General features: G+C 42.2%; 1 protein-coding gene across 3 annotated transcripts in view; it reads left to right on the forward strand.

The window, feature by feature from the left end:
* Positions 1–26105, forward strand: part of Htt (huntingtin) — a 137729-nt gene that overhangs the window by 22115 nt on the left and 89509 nt on the right. For all 3 annotated transcript variants that reach the window (XM_028870825.2, XM_037208186.1, XM_028870827.2), the window contains exons 3-12: positions 1149–1269; positions 5381–5440; positions 6016–6095; positions 9649–9787; positions 13127–13268; positions 14603–14781; positions 16446–16650; positions 17792–17839; positions 21323–21403; positions 22848–23188. In XM_028870825.2, the coding sequence (XP_028726658.1) occupies positions 1149–1269; positions 5381–5440; positions 6016–6095; positions 9649–9787; positions 13127–13268; positions 14603–14781; positions 16446–16650; positions 17792–17839; positions 21323–21403; positions 22848–23188 (1396 nt within the window). The remainder of the gene's footprint in view (positions 1–1148; positions 1270–5380; positions 5441–6015; positions 6096–9648; positions 9788–13126; positions 13269–14602; positions 14782–16445; positions 16651–17791; positions 17840–21322; positions 21404–22847; positions 23189–26105) is intronic.

Here is a 26105-nt window from a genome sequence, read left to right on the forward strand (position 1 = left end):
CCAGGCTGGTCTTGAACTCACTGAGACCTCCTACTTCTGTCTCCTGAGTACTGGGATAAAGACATGTGCCACCATGCCCAGCCACTTCCTGAGTCTTAATAAGCATTCCTTCAGAATTTCCTGATTCTTAAAGTGTTTGCTATACAACATAGTCCTTAACTTCTTTTTTTTTTATTATTACATTGGTTGATTTTGTGTGTGTTATGAGTGTGAGTGTGCATGTAAGGTCTACGATATTGCTGAGTGCCATGACTTACTTCTTGCTCTGTATGTGTTGAGTATTGCTGATACCTTTTTCTTCCTCTTAGGTTTATGGCTGTCTTTCACTTCTTTCGAGACAGAGTCTCATTGTGTAGCTCCAGCTGGCCTAGAACTCACAGAGATCCCCTTGCCTCTGCCTCCCTGATGCTGGAATTAAAGGCGTGTGCTAGGAGTTTCTGCTTAGAGGTGAAAGAATGAGACTAACAGTCCTTTAGATTAAGATCCCGAGACAAGAGTCTGCTTTTGATGTTTTAGGAATAGCATACCCTGTTCCTTTGTCACTAGGATCACTTCCAGAATATGCCTTGAGTTACCGGTTTGAGGTACTTCAGAGTTCCGCCCACATGGTCCACCAGCCTCTCGTTATGGCTGGGCTTAGCTTGTTGGATCATGACATATCAAACAAGTGCTCTCAACTAAACTTACTAAAAATAGTTCACATATAGTACCCAGATTCCAGTTTTTGTGACACCAGTATTATGTTTCTGGCAATAGAAAAGCCTTGTGGCCTATGGAGTCTAGTGAAATGTGGTGGTAGCACCTTGAAAGTGAGATTAAAAGGAAATAGAGATGTGTTGGCTTACTGGTTTTCCAAGGCTTCAAGGATGCTCTCTAACAGTAAAAGCAACCTTTTTACAAAGCACATCGCTACCTGAGATTTGAGTATCCTAGACAGTACCTTTTAAAGGTGTTTAAATGAAATCTTAAAAAGAAAAGGCAATTAGTATCAATATGCTGTTCCCTACAGTCCACCTTTATGCAGATATTCTTAATTTTTAGTGTGATGTTCTTTCTTGTACCAAAATTTCATTTAGTTCCCTCATTGCATTTTGCCATCAGGTCTCCTAACCCTCTCATGCCTGTGACAATCTCTCTCTTTTACTTAGAAATTCTCCAGAATTTCAGAAACTCTTGGGCATTGCTATGGAGCTGTTTCTGCTGTGCAGTGATGATGCAGAGTCAGATGTCAGGATGGTAGCTGATGAGTGCCTCAACAAAGTCATCAAAGTAAGAACCCTGCGGATGTGTGCGTCTGTGATTGTTGCAGGTTAAGAGAACAAGCTTTCAATGAGCATTCTCTTGCTTTGAATGAACTATCCTCAGGATATCTACATATCTTCCATTTGGAACATGGGACTTGGAAGGCCTGGGGTATTTGCCCATAAGCAACGAAATGTGTTCCATCAGCAAGAACTGTTTCTTTTGCACCTTATAGTGCATAGGTCATTTCCCAAGGGCATCTGTGTGACCATTGGCTGCCTGTTTCTTAAGAGGAATGTCCCTGTGGGCTTCCACTTTTGTTTGGGCATTGCTTGGAGAACCCCAAAGCACTAGAAAAGCAAAGGTGGGCAAGTGAAGTCTGGCATTCCTTCCTTCCTGACGGAGGTCAGACAATACTACTTGTTGGTAGCAGGACCTGAATGGGGAGAAAGAGGGACCAGACATGATACCGAAGCCAGGAAGCTCTAGGCACTCAGTGGCAGTGCCAGAGAGGTGAGGAGAGGCCAGGCACCCATCTCACTGTGTCATTGCTTCCTGGTACTTAGTACAGATCCCTGCAGCTACACTCCGTTCCTTTGTTCTGTTTGCCGCTGGGACACAGGATGGAAGTCCTCCTTCCCTGTCCTCATTGGTTTCTGTTTGCCTTTTTTTTTTGAGACAGGGCCTCACTGTATAGCTTTGAGTAGCCAGGAACTCATGTAGATCAGGCTGGCCTTGAGCTCGTAGAGATCTAACTGCTTCTGCACTCTGAATGCTGGGGTTAAGTGTGTGCACCACCATGCCTGTTTTCTGTTCCCATTCGTAATGTTTTTACAAAATCAGTTTTGTTTTTACCATTCTGACATACTCCTCTTAGGAGTCTCATGCCTGTTCTGGTTGCCTCCTTCCACATTGCCCTTGAGTTTATGAACGAGGCTTTTGAACAAGTATATCACTAGTTCAAAGTATCCCTTCTACCTCAAGTTGACTGCCATGGGGTAGGCTCTGTGACAGAGTTTTCAACACTTCTTCCTAAACTGTTTGTGAAGGATGGCTAAGGAGAATGTAGGTAGAGTTTTCCTGCCTGGCCCACAGTCAGGACAAATTTCTGTTACCCTCCAGACCCACAGCCTCTCAGATCCAACCAAGTAAACACAGACACTTATATTGTTTACAAACTGTATGACCGTGGCAGGCTTCTTGCTAACTGTTCATATACCTTAAATTAACCCATTTTTATAAATCTATACCTTGCCACATGCATGCAGAGGTCAGAAGGCACAAGATCCCCTGAAACTTGGATTACAAGTGGTTGTGAGCCACCTCACGGGCACTAGGAACTGAACTCAGGCCTTCTGCAAAAGCAGTAACCTCTGTGAAGCAATGAACCGTCTCTCCGGCCCCGCCAGCCAATTTTAAATCCTGATTCTGCTGCTACAGTTTGAACAAAAGAAGCAAATCAAGCTGACAAACATATTAAAAGACTACTTTTCAAATAAGAAAGTACATCAAAGCCTGTTTTAGCTACATAAATGTTTTGTCAACCAAAACCTACCTCATTCTGTAGCAGAGATAACCAAAGCTCAAGTCTACTAAGGGCAGAACATGGCTCTTCGCTGGGGCCCTCATGGGGTGGTGATACAGCTCATCACAGCTTCCTCTCCCACAATCCTCAGCCTGCCTCCACACATGGCTGACAAACAAACCCCATAGCCCAACCACCTACCTCATAGCTTGCCACCATCCTAGCTCGTGCCCTCCCCTCAGCTGAGGTCCCTCTTTCCACTCCCTAACAGGACTGGCTTCCACAAAGCCAACGATCTATAAGGAGCCCTCATTTTCTACCAAGACACAAACCACTGGAGGGAGGGAGGGAGGGAAAACAAAGAAACAAACAAGCAAACAAAGAAACAAACGAAGCAAGCAAACAAAGATAGACACTATGTGCAGATGCTGGATTGTGACAAGAGCAACCTCCCAAAGGCTGCCCCACCCCAACCTTTCCTCAGCCTCAAAGAGATAGCTGGAAACCTGAGTACCAGAGAAGTCAGCTCTGACCACAGAGTAGGCTAACCAAAAGACTATGGCCTGGTCATGTGGAAAGAATTCCTTAGGAAAGGGGATCCATGGATCCATGAACAGAAAGTAGAAAGCAACAATGAACTGACATGTCATGCCTTGTACCTGGGCAAGAGTGAGAATTCCACTACTAACAGGAATGTGTCTCACCATACAAACACATCAACATGCTCACATGTGAACCAAAAAGACAAATTCCACTTTATAACTGAGGACACTTAGGTCCCCAGAAATGAAGTACACTCCCACCAAGTTGTTCAGTTACTCAGTGGCAGGAATCACTCTGCCCGGGCCAGAGGAATTGAGACAAGAACTGCAGCAGGCCATCTGAAACACGTTCCTCGGCAGACAAGTCATCCTGAGGAAGGCTAGACTCGTGAAGGAAAGGAGGGTAACTGCACGGCCAGTATCAAATATGGTGCTCTAACAAGAAGGACCCAGGGAAGGAACAGAAAGAGCTGTTCTGCTTTAACAGGAGGAAAAGAACCATTGTTAGGTGAGTTCTGGTTCACCCAGACTAGGATTATAAGGAAAACAGCCTTCAAGGAGAGGGAAGAAACGATGCCTCTCAATTTCAGGACTGAGACCCTATACCCAGGAGGGGGAAGGGTGGTAGGGAGGAATGTGAAGCCTAAAGAAAAGATACATACATATACATACACTCAAGCACACATAAAAATAATTTTTTTTTTTAAAGTTGGTGGAGGCCGCGTGGTGGTGCCCACACGCCTTTAATCCCAGCACTCAGGAGGCAGAGCCAGGCAGATCTCTGTGAGTTCGAGGCCAGCCTGGGCTACAGAGTGAGTTCCAGGACAGGCTCCAAAGCTACACAGAGAAACCCTGTCTCCAAAAAAAAACAAAAAAACAAAAACTAAAAAAGAAACAAACAAACAAAAAAGTTGGTGGAATGTTATACTCCTGAATCAGTTTTCCAGAGTGTGCCTTTCAAGCTCATGGGTGCAGTGGATGATCCTTGGGTTCTAGTTAGATTTCTGTTGGGTGGTAAAATATCCTGAGGGGAGGAAGGATTTGACTCAGAACTTCAGGTCACAGTCCGTCATTACAATGAAGTTGAAACAGCCGCAGTCAAGGCAGAGAGACAATGAATGTCTATGTGCCTAATACTCAGCTAACTTTCTCTACTCTTAATTAGTCCAGGATCCAAACCCAGGCATTGGTGCTGCTCATTTTCAGCCTGGGCCATCCCACTTCAATTAAGGCAATCGAGACAGTCCCTCACAAATAGCCCACAGGTCCACCTGGTCTAGAAGTGTCTATTGAGACTGTGTCCAGGTAATACTAGATTATGTCATGTTGACAGTTCCGAGCTAACCAGCTCTTCTTGGTCTCTAGATAGCAGGTGCTGCATGGGACTGAACAGGAGAGCTGGGTCACCTTCTCTCTCCACAGTTTTGACATGCCAGTTTAGAAGAGCAAGGTCTAGGGACAGGAGTAGGGAGCCCTTCTCTTTTGTGGACTCTGTGCCGTTAGCCTTGACTGTGGCTTGAAGTTGGACACGTAGACCTTATTTCTGACTTAGCTCAGAAGTGAGCAGGGAAGGTCAGGAAATGAGCTGTGAGGACTGGTAGACTTCCTCGCTGACACTGAGACCTGGGGTGAATCAGGGAGTGGGACTGTGACTGTCCTTGCCATTTTGAAGGTTCACATGTTCCCTGCTAGACAAAGGGGCTCAGATCCCACAAGTACAGAGCCCATACCCTTCTTACTTAGAGGTCACCTGAGTTATCCAGGTGAACTAGTGAAGACTGAATGTTAACTATGGGAGTTTAGGGTTAATCTTAATTTGATGTTACATAGTATTTGATTATCATAAATGTTAAACTGTTTTTCCTTCTGCTGTTTTTATCCTAGTAAAGACCTGAATTTAGAATTTCTGTAATTTCTGTGTACATTTAATTTTTTCCTGACAAATAGCTTTGTTTTTAGTTGCTGTTATGTTACTTTTCCTTAAAAATTGAAATTTTGGTTGCATTTAGCTTTATTTAGAAGTATGGGTAGAATGTATCTTCTATAACAAATCTCTTGTATCTATTTACAGGCATTGATGGATTCTAATCTTCCAAGGCTACAGCTAGAACTCTATAAGGAAATTAAAAAGGTGGGTCTTTGCTCTGTATTATTGAAAAGATCATACTGTTTTCACTGTTGAGTACAGTATGAGATTTTTTATCTTGCAAGTTATTAAGCAAAACTGTTAGAAGGAAATGCCATTTGGTGAAGTGGACTTCAGTTTTCTTTAAAAACCTCATGTTTGTTGGATGAAATGGAAATTTAAAGCATCAACTCAATTTTTAAAAAAAGATTTATTTATTTTATTTTTGGGGTATGAGTTTTTCCTGCATGTATATCTCTGCACCACATGTGTGAAGTGCCCGTTGAGGTCCTCTGTAAGAGCATCAAGTGCTCTTAACCCCTGAGCTATCTCTTCAGCCCCTGGCAACTTTCTTTTTTAAATAACTATATTTTTCTAAGTGAAGTCCTCTGGACCTGAAAAATCTTGAAGTAGTTACTGGCTATTTTACACATTTAATTGGGCTTTCTCTGAAAATTAGCAGTGAAAGTGTATGTTTAATAACTCCAAAAGAGGATGCAAGCAGCTCCAATACAGTAAGCCCAGCTGTAGAAGTGCTTGTGACTATTAAATGTAACACATCACTTGTAAACCCCACTCAGAATGGTGCTCCTCGAAGTTTGCGTGCAGCGCTATGGAGGTTTGCTGAGCTGGCTCACCTGGTTCGACCTCAAAAATGCAGGTGAGTTGTAACTCTGTATTTTTCTTAAGATTTGTTTTGGTAGATAGCTAGTTCTGCCAGCCTTGTATGTCCCACTGCAGATGTCCACCCTTCAGAGATCATTCTTGTCTACTCTGGGTTACCCATTCTTGCCCCTTCTGGTTGCTGTCAGTATTTCTTTCTTATATTTCTTTCCTAACACCCTCTTTATCAGGAGTATTTGCATATACTCTATTAATGTGCTTCTTTCTTGTCCCATCATTCCCCAGGAGACTTATGGGATGTGTTCCTCAGATTAACATGGTCTTACCATCCATTCTCTGCTGGATTCTCACGATGTATTGGTTAAAGATACTTGCCAAATGATTGAAAATTGAAACTGATCTCAGCTGCAGCAAGTATAGCAGTTATTGAAAAATAAACATTCGTATGTCTTAGTTAGGGTTTCTATTGCTGTGAAAAGACACCATGACCACAGCAACTCTTATAAAGGAAAACATTTAATTGGTATGGTTTATAGTTCAGAGATTTAGTCCATTAGCATCATGGTGGGACATGGTGGTGTGTAGCCAGACATGGTTCTGGAGAAGGAGCTGAGAATTCTACATCTTTTGTTTGTTTGTTTGTTTGAGACAAGGTTTCTCTGTGTGGTTTTGGTGCCTGTCCTGGATCTCACTCTGTAGCCCAGGCTGGCCTCAAACTCACATAGATCCGCCTGGCTCTGCCTCCCGAGTGCTGGGATTAAAGGCATGCACCCGGCAAATTCTACATCTTTATCTGAAGGCAACAGGAAATGAACTGAGACACTGGGCGTGGTTTGAGCATATGTGAGACCTCAAAGCCCATCCCCACAGTGACACACTTCCTCTAACAAGGCCACATCTACTTCAACAAGGCCATACTCCCTAATAGTGCCACTCCCTATGAGATTTTAGGGGCCAGTTACATTCAAGCTGCCAAAGTGTAGTGCATGGGTTGGAGAAATGAATGTTGAACTGTGCATAAAATTTTAACTTGTTGATATCACGTGACCCCCATGGTGCTAGTATTGAATCCAGGGCTTCAGGCATGCTAGGCAGTTGCTCTACCACTGAGTCACATATTCAGCCCACCCATCTGGCTTATTGGCTTGAATAACAAAATAGGGCTATAGTTTTATTAGTTCCTTCCTTTTCTCTTAAGCTGGCAAAATGTACTGCCCATGTCCCAAAGACCCTTGGCTCTATCCATCAGAAACTGGTAGAGTGCTCTAAATCTTCACATTTACAGGGAATAATGTAATTTGTTCAGTTGAGGTTGAGTTTCATGTGGCCACATAAATTTTTCTTTTTATAGAACCTTTCTTTTTATTGTGCTTATATATTTATTTTTGTGTTGGCTTTGGTGCTGAGAATAGGTCTCAGGCATGCTTAAGTGTGCACTTTACCACCAAGCCACATTTCCAGCTCAAGTGCCCTTACTTTGAAAATTGTAGTATTTTTGAGGCAGTACATCCCAGGTGTGCAACACAGCAAAGGGCTGTTCAAAAGTGTGACTGTCCTGTCATTCCCTTCCTTAAACCCTCTTAATTATTCCCTAGTGCTGTTCGCATAATCTAGACTTCTCAAGGCAAGGGACAGCCCATCCTCTGCTAACTAACCCTCTATGGCTCATCACCTCAGGCATGTTATATTGACTCATGGTCTGATGTTAGTTCTCCAAACAAATCATTTTATTTTCCTCATGATGGATTCATGTCTCAGAAAAATTGTCATCTCCTGTTGCAGGCTCTCTAGCCTTTTTGTCTAATATATTTCAAGATGTCACAGATGTCTGACTCATCAAAATGGCTGTACTATCTGTAGGCCTGCCTGCTACATAAAAGGGCCTTTTAACAGGCACCCCAATATCAGCCAGGTCTCTTTTTCTCGGTCCTCCTACTCTATACATGTTTTTCTCTCTAAGGACTGGGTTGTTGTTTGAAGGCCTTATTTAATTTGAACACTTTTTCCCCCCCTATAGACTGTGCAGCTTTCCTGGGGAGCATAAAAGAAACTTGTATTGATTTCTAATCAAAAGGAGCTGGCTTATCAAAGAAAAGTCCAGCTTGCCAAATTAATGTGTTTATTTGACTATGTACAAGACCATAGACAACTCACCTCCAATCAGTTTGCTTTTTACACACCTTAGTACCTCTAAGGTTATGTATACCTGTGGCACAAAGGAGTGGGGATTAGAATCTTGCGGGCCTTATGACCTTTCTTCTCTTCTCCAAAAGGGAACGGTAATAGCTCCATTGCCAAAGACCTAGGCAGCTGCTCTGTAGTTTTCTCTCTCATGCCTGTTGCTCCAAGTCCTCCCTGTAAGTCACCACAGCTGCTCTGTATCATGGTAATGATGGTCTTATCAAGTGTGGAGGAAACAGCTGCCCTACAGTTGGGGTTTGTTTTGGTTTTTCAAGACAGGGTTTCTCTATTTAACAGCTCTGGCTGTCCTAGACTAGCTCTTTAGACCAGGCTGGCCTCAAACTCACAGAGATCCTCTTGCCTCTGCCTCCAGAGTGCTGGGATTAAAGATGTGTATCACCACCACCCAGCCCACAGTAGTTTTTAACACTACTTTTTCAATAAAATGAAGTCTGCATTTCATTTTGTTATTAAAATGTTACTGTTTAAGGGTTTGTAACAGTGCCTGTGTGTAGAGAGCGCTGAGGTGGTGTTCCTCAGGGGCTGTCCCGCTTGTTTTTGACAGTCATTGTTCCAGGATCTGCTGATGAGGCTAGGCTAGACGACCATTAACCTCAGGGATTCACTTGGTTTTGCCTCCCTAGAGCAGGAAGTATCAGTGAGCACCACTGTGTCTGGCTTTTTTGTGGATGCTGGTAATCAAACTCATCTCCTGTCCTTGCTGCATAAGCTCTCTCCTTTGTTCCCTCCCGTTTGTGGTTTTTTAAAATCTATTGTTTTCTATTTAAGATACATTTAACAATTATAATTTGCTGCAAATAATATTTAACCCCAACGTTTTAAATTACATTTTATTTATCTGTGTGTCTGTGTGTGTGCCATGCCATATGGGTGAGGTTAGTGTACAACCTACAGGAGTCGGTTCTCTCCTCCTTTTATGTGGATCCAGGGAAAACTTGGGTCTTAAGACTTGTCAGCAGGTGCCTTTACCCACTAAGCCAACTTGCTTGCCCTTAAACCTAACCTCTTTTTTTTTTTTTTTTGGTTTTTCGAGACAGGGTTTCTCTGTGTAGCTTTGCGCCTTTCCTGGAACTCACTTGGTAGCCCAGGCTGGCCTCGAACTCACAGAGATCCGCCTGGCTCTGCCTCCCGAGTGCTGGGATTAAAGGCGTGCGCCACCACCGCCCGGCAAACCTAACTTCTTAATGTCCTTCGTAACCTATGGGAGAGATAAAGGACAGTTGAACTCCATCAGCATTTATGCCTCCTATGTTTGTAGTTGAGCATTGTGGTCTCCATTGAGGACTAATTTACTGATAAAACTGGGTTTTTCCTAACAGGGAACCACAAGCATATGTTTCTTAACGCAGGAAACCTGAGAATGACCAATGTTCCTCTTGCACATGCAGGCCTTACCTGGTGAACCTTCTTCCGTGCCTGACCCGAACAAGCAAGAGACCTGAGGAGTCAGTTCAGGAGACCTTGGCTGCAGCTGTTCCCAAAATTATGGCTTCTTTTGGAAACTTTGCAAATGACAATGAAATTAAGGTATGGTTGCTGCATCTAGGAATGAGTCTTATGGGGCTGAGGGCCTCTCGGAGGACAGTCATTTGAGATTGCTTCTGGAGTCATGTTGGCTTCACTTAGAGGCATCTCAAGACCTTCTTTTCACTTCTCCTTTCCTGTTGTGGGATAAAGAGTCAAGGGAGATAGTTTATAGATGCAAATTCAAAGGCATTTTCCTGGAGTGGATGGGTTTTGGTGCACCGGATTGGCCATTTGGGCTAGCTGAGGAAAGAGACTACATAGGACAGACTGAAGAAGAGCTGGTTGACCTTGTAGGTATGGATGCTGTAAAGCCAGCAGGCCTTCCTTTTGTTTGTAGTGCCCAGAAAGCAAGACTTCATTGCACAGTCTGTGGGTTGCAAGCTTCTTGGCATTGTCTTTATCTCTTTAAAAAATGATTTATTTTTAAATTATTTATTTTATGTGTATAGGTGTTTTGTCTGTGTACCATGTACATGCTTAGTGTTCTCAGAAACTGGGAGAGGGTGTTGGGTACCATGGAATTAAAGTTACAGATGATTGTGAGCCACCATGTGGGTGCTGCAGATAGAACCTGGCTCCTCTGGAAGAGCAGCCAGTGCTCTTAACCCCTGAACCATCTTTCCAGTTACTATCTTTTAAAATTTTTTTAAGGTAGAGTATTTATTTTTATGTAAGTGTATGTGCATGTGTGAGTGGCTGCATGAGCCTGTGTGTGCATGGAGACCAGGAGGAGGTGCTAGGTGTCCCTTTCTGTTACTCTCTGCCTATTCTTTTTGAGGTTCAGTCTCTCCCTGAACCTGGGACTTGCTTTTTCTTGGCTAGGCTAGACGCTGTCAAGCCCAAGTGACTCTCCTGTGTTTGCCCCTTCAGAGCTGGGTTTGTAAGTGTTAGTTAACCTCACATTTTTTTTTCCCTCTGAGCTACAGTGGTTTCCTGTTAATTCCCATGTGATGTTTAAAAAGGTGATTTCATGGAGTTTGGAATGAGGCAGGGAGCTGATGTGTCTAAGGAGTTCAGCACAACTAAACTTACCTGCTTGTTGGGGGAGCTGCTGCTGCTGTCACTGTTTCCCTCCCTTCTTGGAGTGGTGGAAGCTCCTGAATGGTTGCAGGAATGAGCACTGTGTAATACTCTCAGGCGTCTCTGTGATAACTGCTGTCAGAGTCCAGAGACAGATACACATAGTAGTTGGTTCTGGATCTTTCCATGATATAGATGCTGTTTGAGTAAGGTGACACTTCCTTTTCTTTTCTAATAGAGTAGTTACTACCTCCTTCATGAACCTTTGACATGCAAAAGATCTGTTCATTCTGCTGCCCAGGTATTATTGCTGGGCCCTAGTAACAGAGTACCATTCTTTCCTGTGTCAGAAGTAATGCTTATTTTGCTGGATTTGGATTTTTAAATTTTATGTTTATTTTTTAACTATGTAAGTGATGAACTTGGCTCTAACCCTTCTATCTTTTTACAGTAGTCCTATCTGCATTCACTGTGTGCTTTATCATGCCCAAGTCAATAGTAATGGTTGCTTATGTATGATTATATTCTTTTTATACCTTTTTGTTTTCTAAACCTGACAATTATTAGTTGTTTCTGACCTCTCAAACACAAGTGCTATTTCTCTTACCCATTAGATAGTTTCTTGGGTCTATTTCCTGTCAGTGACCCCCCCTGATGTTTTCTAGCCCAGCTCAATGTGGCTTTGTCAGTTCTGTCATCCTGGAGGCTCCTTTGCTGCTCTCCTCTTCCTGGCTGCTGCTCTTCTCTCTGTCTAGGTTTGCTCCCATTGTGTGGAATCTGTACACCAACATCCTCCAAAGGGTGAGCAGGAAGTGGTGGCATTTAGCATTCCTAAAAAATGCCTTTGGTATGCAGATCCCTTTTTCCTCAGGAGAATGAAATCTTTGTTTTGTCATACCGAACTGGAGGATCCTGTCCACACCAAGAAGCAGGATCCTGAGGAGTTGGCTGTGTGGTGGGAGGAGGGACTCCTACAAGTAGGCTGCAGTAGGACAAAGACTATAACTGCGGAGATGGGGACGAACCCTGGGTCTGTACCAAGAGGTGGAGTCTCCATAGAACGGGTTGGAGTAGGAGGGGCACCTGCAGACAGGCTGCCACAGGGTTGGGGTGAAGCAGAAGAGATGGAAATAGAAGACAGGAAGGAGAGTGAATGGTACCTGCTTGAATCCCAGCCCTCCCTATGTGGCCACTGGGGGTTTGGGGTAGAAAGTGTTTCTAGGTAAATAGCTGACAAAAGGAATGGGGATGGGCGGGAGGGCTAAGAGGGGCCACAGGAAGGAGTAAAGCTGACTCCCCATCTTCACAATTCTTATGTGTGTGTTTGTTGCTATTAGCACATCCATCGGTTTGGATATTACTTCTGTTTCTTGTGTGTTGTATCAGCAGCATCAAACCATATAGAGGCACACTTAAAATCAATTGTAGCCACTAGCATATCACCAGTGGCCATGAAACTGAAAATGGCAGGGCTAGTATGGAATGTGCTTTGAAGTTATCAGTTATCTAGGCTAAGTGTGGAAATAGTAAGTGAATAAGATAAAGAAGGCAGATAGGCAAATGAAAGAAAGACAAGAGAAACGAGAAACAAGGTTAAGTAAATGGAAGAAGAAAGAGGAGGGGTCAGGAAGAACGGTATGGGCTTATTTTGGAGGTTACTAAGAACATTTTATCTCTGATTTCTTAGAAGGTTGTGCATGGTACACTGTCACGTCTGTTAGTTTATAGCCTTCCACTCACAGAGGTGCCAGTCTTGGGGGGACACTTTAGTACAGCAGAGGCACTTCTGCAGGGGATTCTTAGGCCGGATTACTACTGTAGTTGTCTAGTGCTTTTTCCTTATTATTGTCAAGGTTTTTTTTAACTTTATTTTATGTAGTGTTATTATCACCTCTGTCCTTGAATACTGTGAATAAACCTATAGATATTGAGACTGCCATTCACAATTAGCATGTTCCTGATGCAATTTTTAAACATTGGTTAATGTGCATTTGTGTGTGTGCGCACTTATTCCTGTGGATGCATGCAAGTTGGTTCTCTCCTACCATGTGAGTTCTGGAGATTGAACTTCGGCCATCAATTTTGGCTACAAGTGCTTTTACCATTGGAACATCTCACAGCCTATATCTAATGCAGTTTATAAAGAAGTAAATAGATTGTGTTGATAAACACTGACTACTGCAAATTTGGCATATTTCCTTTTGTCTATGAAAAATGTGTCAGTTTGTCACAGTTTATGTTCTACAAGATTTGGAGTTCTGTGAAATGTGTCATAGCTCACAGGAGCTTTGGCTTTCATCTTGGATTTTGCTTTTACAGGTTCTGTTGAAAGCTTTCATAGCAAATCTGAAGTCAAGCTCTCCCACTGTCCGACGGACAGCAGCTGGCTCAGCAGTGAGCATCTGCCAGCACTCTAGGAGGACACAGTATTTCTACAATTGGCTCCTAAATGTGCTCCTAGGTAAGAGAGAAAGGGTCAACTGACCCAGTCTTAGCATGTGCTCAATCTTTTAAACTACACTAACCTTGGCATCTGGACTAGGCCATTCACAACTGCTGACTACTAAATGTGAATTTGTAGGGGATGCTACAAGTCCATAGACGGTGACTTTTCAGCTATAGCTGTGCTCTAGGACACCCAGCTGGTATATAATCCTACTCACCTTCCTGGCCTGGCCTTATGTTCAAGAGGCCTGAGGCCATATGCTTTAGTCCTCTGTGGGTAATCTAGGGAAACAAACATTTTCCCTTTCATTTGGCTGTTGTCAGAATCAAAATCGACACTAGCAAATCCTGCTGAAGTGACCATGTGGACATTTGCTACAACTATCTGACTTTGAAATACAGTTCCATTTCCTGTAAGGGTCTTGCCAAGCTACGGCATGTTTATGCTGCCATGCTGCTCCTTGATCTGGGCACACACATAGCCCTTGTTTCCTAATCTTGCTCATGCCACCCTTCCCTCTAACTGCCAGGCTTACAATAGGGTACTCTTGTAGGTCTCCCTTTTTACTAGTGTGTCCTGTGGTTCTCTGAGCAGTGGACTGTACCAGTCTTTTTCTTTTGAGCCACCAGCCAGCTCCCAAATCATGACATGAAGACTTATTAAATTAGTTTTCAGTGCTCAGCCTTAGCTTATTTATTTTTATTTTTTTACTTTTATGTGCATTGGTGTTTTTCCATAAGTGTCAGGTCCGTTGAAACTGGAGTTACAGTTGTGAGCTGCCATGTGGGTGCTGGGAATTGAACCTGAGTCCCCTGGAAGCTCTTAACTGCTGAGCCATCTCTCCAGCCCCTGGCTAGCTAGCTCTTTTAACTTAAATTAACGTGTTTCTTTTCATCTACCTTTTGCCTCCGGCTTTTTACCTTTCTTTCTTCTGTATGTCTCACTTTCACTGCTTCTCATGTCTGCTGGGTGGCCTCTGCCTGGCTTCTTGTCCTGGGTGTGTTGCCCATTCTCGCCTCCTCCTCGTTCTTCCTGTTCTTGAGCCTTAGATTTCTCCTCCTATTTATTCACTCTGCCTGGCAGCCCCGCCTGTCCTTTCTCTGCCTAGCAATTGGTTGGCCAATCAGATGCCTGAGGCAGGCAAGGTGAAACAGACGCAACATACCTTTACATAATTAAACACACATCCTTACATCGTTAAACAAATGCAGCAGAAACAAGAGTAACACACCTTTACACAGTTGAAGTAATAGTCTGCGCCATAAACAAGTGTAAAACGTCTTTGCCTAGTTAAAATAATATTCTCCAACAGTGGACTGGCTGCTAAGCTCCTTTGACTGCCTTTGCAGGTCTGCTGGTTCCCGTGGAGGAAGAACATTCCACTCTCCTGATCCTCGGTGTGTTGCTCACATTGAGGTGTCTAGTGCCCTTGCTCCAGCAGCAGGTCAAGGACACAAGTCTGAAAGGCAGCTTTGGGGTGACCCGGAAAGAAATGGAAGTCTCTCCTTCTACAGAGCAGCTTGTCCAGGTGAGGGTGACTTTAACTCTGCACTTACATGAGGGCCACCCAAATACCAAATAATGTGTACATGTGGCAGGACTTTGGGGGTTGACCTGTAGTCTGTGGCCTGTTTGTCAGCCTGGGCAGGAGTAAAGTGGAAGTACTATGTCACTGTTGCCTTGTCTCAAAAAATAATAGGGTGGGGTGGGGGCAGGTGAGTACAGCTCTTCATAGTAATAGAAAACTTTTCTTTTTAAGTAACTTTAATAGGCTTCATAGTGAATAATTTTATGTATACTTAATAAGGTGTATTTTAAATTTTTATACCAAATTTCTAAGCAGTGCTACCATCATAGTGTTACATAGTAGTCCTAAGTGTAGGAAATGTGCTCCTTGGAAGCAGCAGGTTTCTATAAGTGTTAGGACAGAAAGAAGTGAGATGGGTGATAGTGTGCTCCTCCTCACTCCCAAGGAGTCGGGGGATGTAGCTCCAGAGACCAGATATGAGCTGCTTGCCTAAAGCAGGGGCCCCGCGTGTCTTCCACAAAGGGTCGGGAGTATGTACTAAACTTTGTGTGTCCAGCCGTCTTCACTGAACCCTTCTAGTGTTGTAGAGTAAAAGCCACATATAGCCTATGAATGTGGCCACATTCCAGTGAGACTTCATCCACAGAAGCAGTCACAGAATCAAGGTACAGCAGTGTAGGCCTGTGACCCCATTACTTGGGATGCCGAGACAAGTACAAGTTCACTACACACCCAGCCTTATAGGAAGTCCAAGCTATCCGTAGCTACATGATGAGACCAGGTCTGAAAAAATCCAAAATGGAGAGTGGAGAGCAAGTATAAAGCCAGATGTGGCTGTGGCTAGCAGTCTTCCAGTCAGGATTTAGGGGTGTGTGTGTGTGTGTGTGTGCAAGTAGCATGAGAAGAGAAGATAACGTCAAAGTTTAAAGGCAACTTCCTGGGAAGCTGTTACTCTTTGTTTTTTATTCTTTCACACTGACTTTCAAAAAAGAAATGTATTGTTTTTATTTTATTTTTGTTTAATATCAACTAATGATAGAGTTGGCAGACTTTGCTAGGAAAAATGCAGGATGCAAGTGAAGTGTGAATTTTAAATAGTGATTTTATAAGTATAGTTGACATTTCTCAGGATATATTTTTACTGTAAACTTACGTGTTATCTGAAATTATGATTTAGACCTGTGGGCTCTTTCTCCCTAGTTACTTTAAAGAGAAAACTGACAAACTCATTGTTTCTGTAGTATGGTGTAATATTAAAAACACCAAGAAAATCTGACATCCTTAAAATTTCTGGCTGTTTGCTCCCTGGCTTTCAAAACGGTATTTCTGATGGTTGAATGTCCCCACCTGCTTCCACAGCAGTGTCTATTGATTTTATTCTCTTTCCTACTCATCAGTTTTGGAAATGGAGATCCTGAGTTGGCATACTGCTGCCTAGAGGAAGTGCTTTATGTGTTGCCAAGGAGTTAATATGATGAAATGAAAAATAATGAAAAAATCATGGGAATTCAGAAAATGTAGTGGACAATAAAGACCCTAAAAGTGATAAAGAGGTCTTTAGAGGGAAAAATTAAGGCACAGCTTTGCCAACAAAAGCCAATGAAAACAAAGTAAAATCTGAAATGCATTTTAAACCCGACTGAAGACCTGTGTTTCTCCTCTAGGTTTATGAACTGACTTTGCATCACACGCAGCACCAAGACCACAATGTGGTGACAGGGGCTCTGGAGCTCTTGCAGCAGCTCTTCCGAACCCCTCCCCCTGAGCTGCTGCAAGCACTGACCACACCAGGTGGTCTTGGGCAGCTCACTGTGGTTCAAGAGGAGGACAGGGGCCGAGGCCGCAGCGGGAGCATTGTGGAACTTTTAGGTGCGTTCTCAGCAAGGTCCTCTAACCAGCTGTGCACTAACTAACGCTTGTTCCCTTCTGCTGCTTTATGGGGCTGTGCATGCTAAGCCATCCATGCCTAATTTCCTTCCCCGAACTTACAATGTAGGCGTCTTTCTTCTTTTGCAAATAAATCTACAGTTTAGAAAGCTAGATGACAGAATGAGGCCACACCTTTAAAGCCTGGTCTCCTGGCTTCCTGGCTTGTCACCTGTACTTTGGGTGCATTGAAGTAGAAATATCAAGCAGAGTATTTCCAGGACTTTCATGTTTGATTGTCAGGGATGAATCTTTAGGGATAGATTTTTATGTCTTTTTTTTGAATTTAGCATTTTTTTTCCCCCTTGGATCCTGATTTTAGAGAACCCTTTCCATTCCCAGTCTTTGCAGATACCTCCCTAGCGTGCTCTCTGTTCTTCTAGATGCTCAAAGAGTTTGGGCCCTATAGTAAGCAGTGTCAGCCTGCCCTGTCTGATAGGAGCTACCCTTGGATGGTGGGACAGATAGGGATTTGTACATGCCAGCCTCCAGAAGTGGCTTGGCATTTAGCAGGCTTTGATACATTCTGCAGACCCTGGCTTGCCATGGCTGCCACAGTATGCACATTGAGGACCTAGACTTAACTGTAGCTTCATACTAGAGATCTTCTGCCTGGGAAATCAGATTGTGGCCTTGTGAGCTTAAATGTTTGCCTGGATCATGAGCAGGAAATGTTTTTCTGTTGTCCTTGGCACTAAAGAATTCTTATTTTTGTGGAAAGCATGTTGTACAACCAATGAACAGAAATATCAAAAACAACTCTAGTAACTGTTTCCAGTGGAAGCTTATATCTGACTGCTGGTTGACCAAATAATGTAAGATATTATAGTTTTAATTTTGCTTTTAGAATGTAATGTATATGAGCTTTTTTGACATTTTGATTATAGCTTTAGAACCCTGAATTTGAACATGAGTGTAATTTTCACATTTAAGGTGTAACACCGTGATGTTTAAGCATGTCTTAGGTAAATATGTCTATATTCCGCATTTTAGGATTTGAGTCAAGCTCTTTGAGGATTTTTTTAATTTCTTGGAGATTTTAGCAGCTTGTTATCTTACTTCTGTCACTTCCTGTGATTTACAGCTGGAGGGGGTTCCTCATGCAGCCCTGTTCTCTCAAGAAAGCAAAAAGGTGATTATTTCAAAATCTGAGTTTTGTGTTGACTAGAACTATAGTTTCTGTGTTTGCATAATACATTAGACTCTGCTTTTATTTCCTCCCAGGAGAGTGAGTGTGTATGTGAATACTGCTGGAATCTGAAGTTTTCTGTCATTTAAAAATTGTTTATATCAGAATTGTTTATCATAATTTCTAATGTTTGAGGTCAAAAGTCAGCAAACTTTCTGCAATGGAGCAGAGTAAATATTTTAACCTTGTGAGCCATAGGCTCTTGCAGCTGTTTCCCTGCCCTGTGGCCCCCAAAGAACAATGATCTAATGAGTGAGCTGCTTTGTCTGGCTGTTTTCCAGTGAAATCTTAAAGATGCAGGTGAGCTCAGTACTACTTTAGAGAATGTAACACTATTTGATAAAGGTAATGGCACCTTTTTTTTTTTTTTTTTTGGAGACAGTGTTTTTCTGTGTAACTGCCCTGGCTGTCCTGGAACTTGCTCTGTAGACCAGGCTGGCCTCAAATTCACAGAGATGTGCCTGCCTCTGCCTCCCAAGTGCTGGGATTAAAGGCGTGTGCTGCTACTGCCCAGCACATATGAATGTTCTGACCTGTTTATTTTTATTACAGTGTTTCTGATATGACCTGATAGCTTTATACACGTGCCCACTTTGTAGCAGGAGCCATTTTCTTTTACATTATGGATGTCCATGGGAAAGAATTGCTGTCATTTTTATTTTAAAATCTTAAAAGACGGCCGGGCGGTGGTGGCGCACACCTTTAATCCCAGCACTCGGGAGGCAGAGCCAGGCGGATCTCTGTGGGTTCGAGGCCAGCCTGGACTACCAAGTGAGTTCCAGGAAAAGGCACAAAGCTACACAGAGAAACCCTGTCTCGAAAAACAAAAACAAAAAAAAATCTTAAAAGACATATTTGTTTTCTGTGTCATAATTTGAGCATATTAAATGAAGTGTTTGTTGTTATTTTTTCCCTACATAGGGCCTCATTTTTTAGTGCAAGCTGTCCTTGAACTCAAAATCTTCTTGCCTCTCCTTCCCAACTGCTGGGATTACAGCACACCTCATTTTTGAATGAGTTCTTAACTGGAATAACATTCTAGTCCCCATTGAATTAAGGGAACATTTACTTGAAGAACTGGGGAGCCAGATATTATAGCACACACCTGGAGGCTGAGGCAGGCGTCATTTGGGGTACATGGCAAGGCCTCGCCTCTTAAAAAGAAAGCAGAATGTTTGAGTCAGCATAGTATGAAACACTTAACTGAGATTGTAGAAAGCACTGCAAATGTTTAAAGTCCCTAAGAATTCTAAGAAATGTTACTCTCTATTCTTAAACTAGGGGAGATCTAGGGATACTTGATGAAGTCACTCTGATAACTTATCCCATAGTTACTTTGTCCAGAGATGGTAACAAAGTGATATTATTGAGATGAGTTCTGCTTCCTACTATTTCCTCAATCTGATAATTTTTTATTTAGACCAGTGATTTTAAAACTTTTTGTTATAACTGGAAGAGTCTTCGTTAAAGTGTTATGCTGGCTAGTTTTTCTGTCAACTTGACACAAGGTAGAGTCATTTTGGAAGGAGGAACCTTGAGAACATAATCTCCCAAGACTGGCCTGTGGGCAAGCCTGTGGTGCCTTGATTGGTGATACAGAAAGATCCCTCTCACAATGGGCAGTGCCATCCCTGGACTGGTGGTCCTGGGTGCTATAAGAAAGCAGACTAAGCAGGCCAGTAAGCTGCACTCCTTCAGGATCTCTACTTCAGTTCCTGCCCTCATTTTCCTCATTTTTCCCGTTACTTTTGGTTTTATATATATATATATATATATATATATATATATATATTATATATATATATATATAACTAAGACAAGCCCTATCTACCAGACAGAAGATAAAAGCAGAGTTGTGGAGCATGTAGGCTTCAGCTAAGGTCGGATGGCTCGGAGCCTCTTCTCTGTTGGCAGCCCTCCACTCATTCATTCATTCATTCATTCATTTGTAGTACATTGGTGTTTTGCCTGCATGCATGTCTGTGTGAGGGTGGAATTGGAATTACAGTGGGCTGGGAATTGAACCCAGGTTCTCTGGAAGAGCAGCCAGTGCTCTTAACCACTGAGCCATCTCTACAGCTCCTGGCAGGTCTTTTATGTCTTCAAGTAATCTGCTCTAGGGACCTCTTCCCAGAACATAGTCATCAGTTACTGACTTGGAGGGTAGAAGCTACTTTACTAACATCCAAATTCACTGTTCTTGAGTCTTAATTTGATTTCATAAGCTACATGTTCTGTTAATGACAGGCTCTGTTAGTATTTATGTCAAGTTGCTGTGTTGATTTTTGTGTAGATTTTTGTTCTCTTTGCTAATTAGCTTGTGCCTTTAAAGCTGCAATTTTATAGGATCTGTTTTAGTTCCCTCAGTGTGACAAAGTAACTGATACAAACAACTTTAGGAGAAAGATTTCTTTTTGGCCACAGTCTCAGAGTCTTGGTCCATCATGGCAGGGGAGGTGTGGAAGAGCAGCTCACTTCACTGCAACAGAAAACAGGGGGTATACCTGTTCCTCATTCTTAAGTCTTTATTTCAAAATGTGAGCAGTGCTACCCACAGTGAGCACCTGTCTTCCCTCCTAGTCAGTCAGTCCTCTCTGGAAGTCTCTTAGGCATGTCTCAGTTCAGTCCAGCTGACAATCAGGATCAAACCATAGTGGCGGTGTTCAGTGTTGTTTGTGTCTAATATAACCAAAAGACGCAAGCTGATTTTTCCTTCTAAACTTCTTAAACATAAACTATGAAATATATTTTAAAAACTTTGCAAGAAAATATTTGTCCTCCCAATTCTTAGCTATAGTCTAGAATATAAGAAGATAATAAAATGAAAGTGACTTATTTATATGTAAAAGTTTGATATTCAAGTTTTTATTTGCCAGTAGAGATAAAACATGGATATTCCAAGGGCTGATTGATAGAATTGCACTTTTCAGCCATAAGCTACTCATTCATTAAGTAATAATAAATTATTTAACTGTAACAGCAATTAAAATCAATAAAAAATTACTTTGTGATATAGTTCAGTAGTCATTGCTTCTGCCTCCTTTTCTTTATAGATTTACTGGCTTTACAGTGTTCTAAATGTTATTCTCTTTTCATTCTTTAACGTTGTAGTAATATAAAACACACAATGGATAAATTTTATGAGGGTAAATTAAATATGCCTGTGATTTCCAATTTAGAATGTATGTTTATTTGATTTTTGTTTGTTTTGTGAGACACAGTCTCACTATGTAGCCTTGGTTGGCCTAAAACTTGCTGTGTAGATCAGATTGTCCTCAAACTCATAGAGTTTTCTGCTTTCTGAGTGCTGGGACTAAAAGTATATATCACCATGCCTGACTATTTCCCTGACTAATTGATGAAAAAAAAAACAAAAACTCTTAGTTTTAGCAAAATTAAATAGTAATATTGTTTTATTATTTCTAGGCAAAGTGCTCTTAGGAGAAGAAGAAGCCTTGGAAGATGACTCGGAGTCCAGGTCAGATGTCAGCAGCTCAGCCTTTGCAGGTAGTTGTCACCGTCCACGAGCAGCCAGCGTCAGCCTTCATCCACCACCCGCCCTCTCATGCCCCTTCCGGCACCTCGGCCCACAGATGCCATTGTGGGGCAGAGGTGCCTTGCTGAGAAAGTGACTTTTTTTAAATTAAAATCTGACTTTCTAAAAATATATAATTTATTTTTATGCTCATTGGTGTTTTTGCCTGCATTTATATCTGTGTGAGGGTATCAGAAGCCCTGGAACTGGAGTTACAGACAGGTGCAAGCTGCCATGTGGGTGCTGGGAATTGAACAAGGATCCTCTGGAAGAGCAGCTGGTCCTCTTAACCACGGAGCCATCTCTCCAGCCTGAAAGTGGGCTTTATAGTTCAGCTGCTTTTGTAACGTTCAGTGTGTGTGGCTATGTGCTTTTCTTGTTTTAGGCTATTCAAAAGTTGATTAACCATCCTTGCAAGTAGTTATGTAAGATTATTTGTGTACTTTATAAAACACAGGTATTGTCTTAAGACACTAATAACTATATAAAATGCCAACAGCTTTGGTTATGTTTACTTTTAGGTAAATAAAAACAAGGCCAGGATACTTAGGAAGGATAACCTAAGAATGTCAGTGCCCCCCTCCCCCGCACTTACAAGATAAAAAATCAACAGAACAAGAACTTTGGCCTGCCAAGATGAGTATAAAACTCAATTGCCTGTGAGCCAGTTCCCTTTACCAGGCCACTGCTCACACCTTGTTCATGTTTTTTGAAGGTTTTGTCTTCATAATTAATGTTTTATTTCATAAAACAAGCCATGCTTTCTAAAAGCATGCCCTTTTATTGTTACAGTCTACTGTTCCCAACCATCAGCACCTTTCATTTCCGGCAATGCAAATCAACCACTTTCTTTTTGCAAGTCCTTCCAGACATTTAAGGATGAATAAATGTTAAATATTGGGTTATAGAATGGTCACTGAGTGAGTTTGATCTCACACAGTATTGTTTGTAAGTGGGAATTTCAAAATTAAACTAGGAAAATGTGGAGTGTGTTTATCCTGTCGAAGGGTCGGCCTGGAGTGAGATGAACAGGACTTGGAAGAAGGCAAGCCCACACTAAAGGGATGTGCATTCACTGTTGGTTCTGTTGTTGCTTGTTTAGAGTTTCTGGGAGTTTCCTTGTGTCCCTGACCCAGCTGCCTCTGAGTTACACACATCCTGTGTGTGGCTTTAGAGTTGCTTAAGAACTTGGATTTGAGTTTTGTGATGGGACACACTTGAGAATATTTGCAGCCATAAGAAGTCTGCTTGTTCCAGCCAGTTCTGCTGTAGTGCTCACTCTTTTCTTCACTATGCTCCAGGCAGTTTCATAGTTAGAACATTCAATACAGTGAACTTTTTGTCATTTTGCGTAGCTTTGATTTCTATCTACTGTTTCTTCTGGCCATTTGACAAATAGTTTCTCTGTGTCTTTAGCTTCTGTGAAGAGTGAGATTGGTGGAGAGCTTGCTGCTTCTTCGGGTGTCTCCACTCCTGGTTCTGTAGGTCATGACATCATCACTGAGCAGCCACGGTCCCAGCACACACTTCAAGCAGACTCTGTGGATTTGTCGGGCTGTGACTTGACCAGTGCTGCTACTGATGGGGATGAGGAGGACATCTTGAGCCACAGCTCCAGCCAGTTCAGTGCCGTCCCATCTGACCCTGCCATGGACCTGAATGATGGGACCCAGGCCTCCTCACCCATCAGTGACAGCTCTCAGACCACCACTGAAGGGCCTGATTCAGCTGTGACTCCTTCCGACAGTTCTGAAATTGTGAGTGGGTGGAGGGTGCCCTGTTTCTTCTGCATTGGACCCTTTTGTCCTCTTGAGCTCAGTCCTAGATGCCCACACTTGAACCCTCCTGCTCATTTTTCTTCATTACTCTGCATTAATAGTGCAGAGGCCCCCAGCTCAGATGGTTAACAAAGAACTTGAAAAAAATTGCCTAGTATCTTTTGTATTGAACCATGGAGGTCAAAGTCAAGTTACTTATATCCGTCTTGTACACTTGACATATCTTTAATACCTGGTTGGACCTGGTTCAGTAGCCTCTTTAAAATCTTCAAGGAGCTTGTTAATTGTAAACATCTGTGGTCTTAATGAAATGTGGTTGTTAATATTAATACTGAATATTATTATTTTTTTTTAGCACTTTTTGACCTTTCACCGTGCTTACACCACATTCCATTTTAGAGTAGCACATATTTCTGTCTCTGTGACATCTGAGTTTGTGGATCTTTCATCTCAAAGATCAGTACATCTGATTGTACAATCAGAAAGTTTGTTGCAAAATGTGTGCAGAGTTGTGGGTTTTTTTATGCTTGCTTGTCAGTTTGTTTTTGTTTTGTATTTCTCAAACAGGGTCCTAGCCTAGGCTGACCTTAAATTTGAGGTCTGCCTCAATTGGATTGTTGGGAATATGAGCATGATCCACATCTGGTCTACATTCTGAATTGCTATTTTCTTCTCTTCCTCTTTCTCCTCTTCCTCCTCCTCCTCTTCTTCTTAGTTATAGTAAAGTAACATATAACAAAATCTCCTTATCCATTTTTCAGTGTACAGTTCAGTGGTATTAAATATATTTAAACAGTGGTTGAATCACCACCGTACCCCTCCGTTACGTCTCCATCTTCTGAAACCTTGCCCTCTGTAAGGCTTGTGCACTCCTCTTGAAACCATTGTTGTGTGTTTTGGCAATCCAAGTTTGATGACTGGCGGTTTCTTAGGCAGTATGCTTATCATGTAGTATTTATCCTTATATGACTGGCTTACTTAACACAATGCTCTCTGTGTAGCATGTGTGAGAATTTCCCCATTTTTTTAAGGCTGAATAACATTCCATTGTATGGATAGATCACATTTTGCTTATCCTTCCATCTGTCAGTGAACATTTGGGTTACCTTTACTTTTTTTTTTCTTCCCTTGAGACAGGGTTTCTACCTTCACATTTTAACAAGTATGAATAATGGCACTGTGAACATGGATCTACAAAATAATTTCTAAGACCCTGCTTTCAATTCTTTTGGCTATACACCTAAAAGTAGAATAGTTTTTACATTCAATTTTAAGTATATATAATTGAATGTCAGCTAGTGTAGAATATATTTTATTAAGACTATGGCAGGATGTTTTGACTTGCTTCTAAATTTGATATTGTACCCAGCATTTCTGAAATATAAATAAGATACTAGACTAAATATAAAACACCGAATTCAAGTCAGAAGTGTGTTGTGACCACAGGAACTGAGAAGGTGGCTCCAGTAAATTGCTTCCATGCAAGCATAAATTTGAATCCTCAATACCCATGTTAAATCTGGGCTTTGTGATCGCACACTTGTAATCCCAGCACTGGAAAGGTAGAGACGGGCTTGCTGGCTAACCAGTCTATCCCAAATGGGTGAGCTCCAGGCTCAGAGAGAGAACTTGTCTCAAAAATAGAGAGCAACTGAAGAAGACACATGTCATTGACCTCTGGCCTCCACATGTATGCACCCACTCTACGCAAGCGCGTGCACGCACACGCATATGCACACGACTGCAAATATCTGGCCTGGTTCTGCCTCTCCAGGTGGCCAATAGATATTACTTATGATGCCAGTGAAATTGCTCACCTTACCTGCTGAGAAGTTGATCTGTTTTTTGAGAGTTTGGGTAAACCCCATTCAAGAGAAGATATTTATTTTTAGTTGTCCTTGATTATATAGATTATCTTTTATTGAAAATTTTGAATATGTTTTTATGATACAGAAAAATTATTTGTGCGTGCATGGTGTATATTGTATATGTGTAGTGCATGCATGAATGTGCAGGTATGTATCCCTATGCATGCATAAGCAGAGACAGAGAGCCAGTATGACAGGTATCAGCCTCTCTCACTTTCTGCCTCCTTGCCTTGAGGCAGCGTCTTTCAGTGAACTAGGAGCTCACAGTTTTTGCTTTGGCTGGCCAATGAGATTGCAGGACCTATCTATCTCTACCTATCCCTGACCCCAGTGCTGAGGTTTCTCGGCTTGTGCAACCATGCCTGGATTCTTACACATGTCCTGCGGTTTTGAATTTAGGTCCTCATGCTTGCAGACCAAGCACCCTTATCTACTGAGCTGTCTTTCCAGCCCCGTTGTACTTACTGTTGAGACAGGATCTCATACTGAACCTGGAGATTTCCTTTTTAGCTAGCCTGGCTGGTCAACAAACTTCTGGTACCCACTTCATCCCAACCCCTAGAGCTGGGGTGACAGATGAATATTATTACACCTGGTTTTACTTAGGTGCTAGCGACCTGAACTCAGGTCTTCATGGTTGCACAGTTGAGCACTGTACCCACCAAGCCATCTTCCCAGTAGCCATTGCTCAGTTTTTCAGGTAAATTACACAAGACATGTCAAATGGATATGAAACATTCTGCAATATGGGATTGTTAATACAGAAATACAGCTCTCACTTCAAAGACGATAAGAGTAAGTTTCTTCTGAAGCCAAATATTAGTGACTGTGGCCCAAGTACACAGATTCAGGTTACTCTAGTTTCTCTGTTCCAGTGTGATGACAGCTTGGTGAATGAAGTCTTTATAATAACAGGAAAAAGAAATTCATAAATCAAGACATCTTTCAAATACATTGATCGGTAACTCAGGCAATTAGAGTAAAGTGGGGAGATCTCAACTAATGGAAACTAGGGTTCTCTGCACATC

The sequence above is a fragment of the Peromyscus leucopus genome, chromosome 7, assembly GCF_004664715.2.
Source record: "Peromyscus leucopus breed LL Stock chromosome 7, UCI_PerLeu_2.1, whole genome shotgun sequence".
NCBI classification, from domain to species: domain Eukaryota; kingdom Metazoa; phylum Chordata; class Mammalia; order Rodentia; family Cricetidae; genus Peromyscus; species Peromyscus leucopus.